Raw genomic sequence first — 5,562 nt, forward strand, 5'->3', positions numbered from 1 at the left:
TGAACTATATTTTGTTCAAACTTTTTCAAATGAAAAAATGGCCTATATAAGGATTGTAGATCTTGATGAGCTGAACAAACTTAGTATTCAAAACTTTTGAATTTAAGACAATCTAGGGTTCCGAAAACTAGTTTGTAGGCGTCGAAATTTAAAAATCACAAATTTGAACTGTCCAAACTATCTCAAATAGAAAGTTGACCAAAATAACAATTGTAGATCTTGATGAGTTTAACAAACTTGGTATTCAAAACTTTTCAATTTGAAGTCATTTAGAGTTCATAATACTAGAGTCAAAGTCTTGTTTTTTCATTTGACCAACTTTGACTTGGTCAAACTTGCTCAAATGAGACACTAAATGACCTAAGATAAAAAATCTCTGAATACCAAGTTTCATTATCTCAGCAAGATCTACAATTGTTACATAACTCATTTTCCCATTTGAGAAAGTTTTATCAAACACTAGTCACAAATTCTAGAATCTCATATAGACTTTCTAAAACTATGTCACACACTTGCGAAATTTGAACTATATTTTGTTCAAACTTTCTCAAATGAAAAAATGGCCTATATAATGATTGTATATCTTGATGAGCTGAACAAACTTGGTATTCAAAACTTTTCAATTTGAGACAATTTAGGGTTCCAAAAAATAGTTTATAGGCGTTAAAATTTAAAAATCACAAATTTGAACCATCCAAACTTTCTCAAATGGAAAGTTGACCAAAACAACAATTGTAGATCTTGATGAGTTGAACAAACTTGGTATTCAAAACTTTTCAATTTGAAGTCATTTAGAGTTCATAATACTAGAGTCAAAGTGTTGTTTTTTCATTTGACCAAATTTGACTTGGTCAAACTTGCTCAAATGAGACACTAAATGACCTTAGATGAAAACACTCTGAATACCAAGTTTGATCATCTCAGCAAAATCTACAATTGTTACATAGCTCATTTTTCCATTTGAGAAAGTTTTATCAAACACTAGTCACAAATTCTTGAATCTCATATAGACTTTCTAAAACTATGTCATGCACTTGTGAAATTTGAACTACATTTTGTTCAAACTTTCTCAAATGAAAAAATGTCCTATATAAGGATTGTAGATCTTGATGAGCTGAACAAACTTGGTATTCGAAACTTTTCAATTTGAGACCATCTAGGGTTTCAAAAACTAGTTTGTAGGCGTCAAAATTTAAAAATCACAAATTTGAACCATCCAAACTTTCTCAAATAGAAAGTTGACCAAAACAACAATTGTAGATCTTGATGAGTTTAACAAACTTGGTACTCAAAACTTTTCAATTTGAAGTCATTTAGAGTTCATAATACTAGAGTCAAAGTGTTATTTTTTCATTTGACAAAATTTGACTTGGTCAAACTTGCTCAAATGAGACACTAAATGACCTCAGATGAAAAATCTCTGAATACCAAGTTTGATCATCTTAGCAAGATCTACAATTGTTACATAGCTCATTTTCCTATTTGAGAAATTTTTATCAAACACTAGTCACAAATTCTTGAATCTCATATAGGCTTTCTAAAACTATGTCACACACTTATGAAATTTGAACTATATTTTATTCAAACTTTTTCAAATGAAAAAATGGCCTATATAAGGATTGTAGATCTTGATGAGCTGAACAAACTTGGTATTCAAAACTTTTGAATTTGAGACAATCTAGGGTTCCGAAAACTAGTTTGTAGGTGTTGAAATTTAAAAATCACAAATTTATACTGTCCAAACTATCTCAAATAGAAAGTTGACCAAAACAACAATTGTAGATCTTGATGAGTTTAACAAACTTGGTATTCAAAACTTTTCAATTTGAAGTCATTTAGAGTTCATAATACTAGAGTCAAAGTCTTGTGTTTTTTATTTGACCAACTTTGACTTGGTCAAACTTGCTCAAATGAGACACTAAATGACCTCAGATGAAAAATCTCTGAATACCAAGTTTGATTATCTCAGCAAGATCTACAATTGTTACATAACTCATTTTCCCATTTGAGAAAGTTTTATCAAACACTAGTCACAAATTCTTGAATCTCATATAGACTTTCTAAAACTATGTCACACACTTGTGAAATTTGAATTACATTTTATTCAAACTTTCTCAAATGAAAAATGACCTATATAAGGATTGTAGATCTTGAATCCATGACCATGACTCCATAAGACCCATGAAGCCATGAGCTTGGCTATTTCTACTCATGCCGCGAAGATTAGTGCTTGTATGATGTTTGATGTATGATGTATCTGTATCTTTATCTTATTTGTTGCTTTACTCTTTAGTCTTTCGGCTTAATCTAGATGGATTATGTACTCATAGAGTGGTGTAATGGTTTGCGCACGTATGATATATATATATATGCTGCTTTTACTCAATATCCGAATAGATATTTGTATCCGACCTTCTCCGAATCCGATTCATACCGTATTCGATACTCATTATTCGTATCCGTAACCGAGTTAATCCGTATTCGTATATGTATCCGAACGCTATCCGTGTCCAAATCCGAATCCGAACAGAAATATGAAAACAAATATAATATGAGTGATATCCGTTCGTATCCGATCCGTTTTCATCCCTACTACTGTTGCAACTTTTTGTTACGTTTTCCCCTTCAATTACTTGTGCGTTGCGCGAGGTATTAAATAGCGTTGGGAGCGCCCACAATCAAGGATCTGGGATTTGACCGAGATAGTCCAAATTTCGGCGAAATTTGTCCATTTCGGTTAGGTCCGAAATGAATTTTGTGCTTCTAATCTTAAAAAATCACCGAATTGAGTCCGAAATTGGACCGAAATTTCCCAAAAATCGTCCATTTCGGTTGGGACCCAATTTTTTTCCAAAATGAATCCCAGAACCTTGCCCACAATAGCAACTGCTATAGCGATAGTGGCCAATCTACCGCTAGCACTACAAGGCAACGGACCAAAGATAGCATGTTGAGACTTAGCGGCCGCTATAGCATTTAGCATCTGCTATTGCAAGCCGCTATTTCACCACATAGATTGTTCCAATGGTATCATAAAGAATGATAGAATGATTAATTGTATCATTTTCATTTGATATAAGAACTTTATGATAATTTATCTACACGTCTTATTTATACCTTATTCATTTATACGCTTCTACACGATTTTATGTCTTTAAATGTAATAGTTAACTAAAAATTTCTAACTATTCAAGGAAACATGATATTAGTATTGATATATCACCCAAAAAATTAATTATTTTTAATATTCTGCTATTAGAACTTAGCGTCCAGCTATCCGCGATCCTCTACGCAGACACTAATCCGCTACGAAGTCGTTGTCTGCTATTTATTACATTGCTCAGGTCCAGCGATAATCATAATGCTACGCTTCTTGGGCCTCGATCCTCTCCTAGGCTTGGTCATTGCTTCTAGGTCACCTAGATGGGGGTGCTGACATCCCTCCCCCTTGGGTACCGGCATGTCCCCATGTCAGGGTGTTGGGGAAGCGTTGCTGGACGGCAATAGCATCTTCCAAGGTGGTGAGGGTGGAGTCAAGGCCGGACCACTTGCTGAGAAATCATCTGGGGAACGGTGTTAGCACCACGAGCGTGCATGTTAGCCCACAGGATCATCGGCTCAGGTGAGTGAATCACTCACTTGTCTTGCCGAGCACCCACTAGTGTTGCCAAGCACCCACTAGCTAAGCCGACCACGAACAAGCGTTGTCCATCTCCACACACTATGGCTAGAGGTTGAAAAAGAGGGAGAACAGAGCATACAAATAGTACAAGACACCAGTGTTGAACGAAGCCCTGTATAGGAGATGGCAAATCTGAACTCTCTTTACTGAGTTGCCGTAGTAGTCTATTTATACAACTCTATCCATCTAGTCCTAATACAGCACACATGCTGCAATAGTAACTAGATAACACAGCAGGGCTGACTCTGCGTCGGCCTCTGCATGTGGCTACAGTGCTGCAGGTGAGCCGTGCGGCGCCTGCACCTGCAGCGGCTATAGTATCACAGCAGGAGGCCTTTTCGGTGCCGCCTTCCCTTGCTGTGTTCACACAAGGAAAGCAGTAGATTATTCTAATAATTCTTCCTCTAATCCTACTGCTATCCCTTGTACCCACTCCATTCCGATCATCTCCTTCGGCTCCGTGAGTCGAAGACGTCTGAGCAGCTTGGTGAGGATGTCCGTGAGTTGCCGACCAGTTTCGACGAACTTGATGACGATCTGCCCTCCATCGAGACAGTCCATGAGGAAGTAGAACTTCACGTCGATGTGTTTACACTGGTCGTGCAAAACCGGATTCTTTGTGAAGGCAATGGTGGGCTGGTTGTCCACCATCAGTGCTGGTGGGTGAGCTTTCACGCCGGTCAGCTCGCCCAGCAGCCGACGTAGCCACACAACTTCGCACACCGCTGTGGCCTCCGCCACGTACTCTGCCTCTCACGTAGACAACACCACCACCTTCTGTTTTAGCAACAACCATGAAATTGGGGCTGACCCGATGAAGATGAGCACTCTAGAGGTGCTCCACCGTTTGTCGATGTCCCCCGTCATGTCTGCATCGCTGAACACAATTAGCTGCAGCCTACTCCCGTCGGTCTTTGGGAAGATGATCCCTTGATCCACCGCCCCCTTGACGTAGCATAGCAGCCGCTTCACCGCAGCCCAGTGATCCTCTCTGGGATCCTCCATGAAGAGACTGACATAGCCCATGGCGAACGCAATGTCCGGCCTCGTGTGGACTAGATAGCGCAGACCGCCGATGATGCTCCGGTAGAGTGTTGCATCCACCTTCACCGCGGTGCTGGCTTTCGTCAGCTTCAGCCGCTCCTCCATTAGAGTCACGCATGGCTTGCACTTAGCCATGCCGCTCCTCTCCAATAGCTTGGAGGCATATGCGCTCTGACCGAGTGTGAGTTCCTCCTTCCCCTGTCTCACCTCGATGCCGAGGTAGTAGGTGAGTGCGCCGAGATCGCTCATTCGAAAATGAGCCGCCATCTTGCCCTTGAAGCTATCAATGTCCTCCGTGCGCGCGCCAGTGATGATCAAGTCGTCCACATACACACCAACGTCGAGCTCCTCCTTCCCCCATCACCGTGTGTAGAGCGTGTGCTCGGTTGCGCACCGCTAAAACCCAAGCTCACCCAACGTGGCATCAAGCTTGGCGTTCCATGCTCGTGGGGCTTGCCGCAGCCATAGAGCGCTTTGCGTAGTCGGAGCATCCTGTGCTCCTCTCCCTTGACGGCGAAACCTGGAGGTTGCCTGACGAAGACCATCTCCGCTAGCTTGCCATTGAGGAAGGCTGATTTAACGTCCAAGTGACGGATGCGCCAGTCCTTTGCTGCTGCCAAGGCTAGTAGCAACGGACAGACTCCATGCGCGCTACCGACGTAAAGACCTCCTCAAAGTCTATGCCCTCGCACTGTACAAAGCCTTGGGCGACGAGGTGCGCCTTGTGCTTGACAATGGCTCCGAGCTCGTCCCGTTTGACCTTGTACACCCACTTCAAGCTGATCGGACGACATCCTGGAGGTGGATCGACGAGCTGCCAAGTCTTGTTTTCCTCG

The 5,562-nt window shown here is 41.3% G+C and overlaps 1 protein-coding gene across 1 annotated transcript; it reads right to left on the minus strand.

Moving 5' to 3' along the window:
* Positions 1-4,435: 4,435 nt before the first annotated feature.
* Positions 4,436-4,993, minus strand: LOC136523790 (uncharacterized mitochondrial protein AtMg00810-like). The gene has a single exon (XM_066517351.1). The coding sequence runs from the start codon at positions 4,991-4,993 to the stop codon at positions 4,436-4,438; it is 558 nt and encodes a 185-aa protein (XP_066373448.1).
* Between the last annotated feature and the right edge of the window lie 569 nt (positions 4,994-5,562).

The sequence above is a fragment of the Miscanthus floridulus genome, chromosome 18, assembly GCF_019320115.1.
Source record: "Miscanthus floridulus cultivar M001 chromosome 18, ASM1932011v1, whole genome shotgun sequence".
Taxonomy (NCBI): Eukaryota; Viridiplantae; Streptophyta; class Magnoliopsida; order Poales; family Poaceae; genus Miscanthus; species Miscanthus floridulus.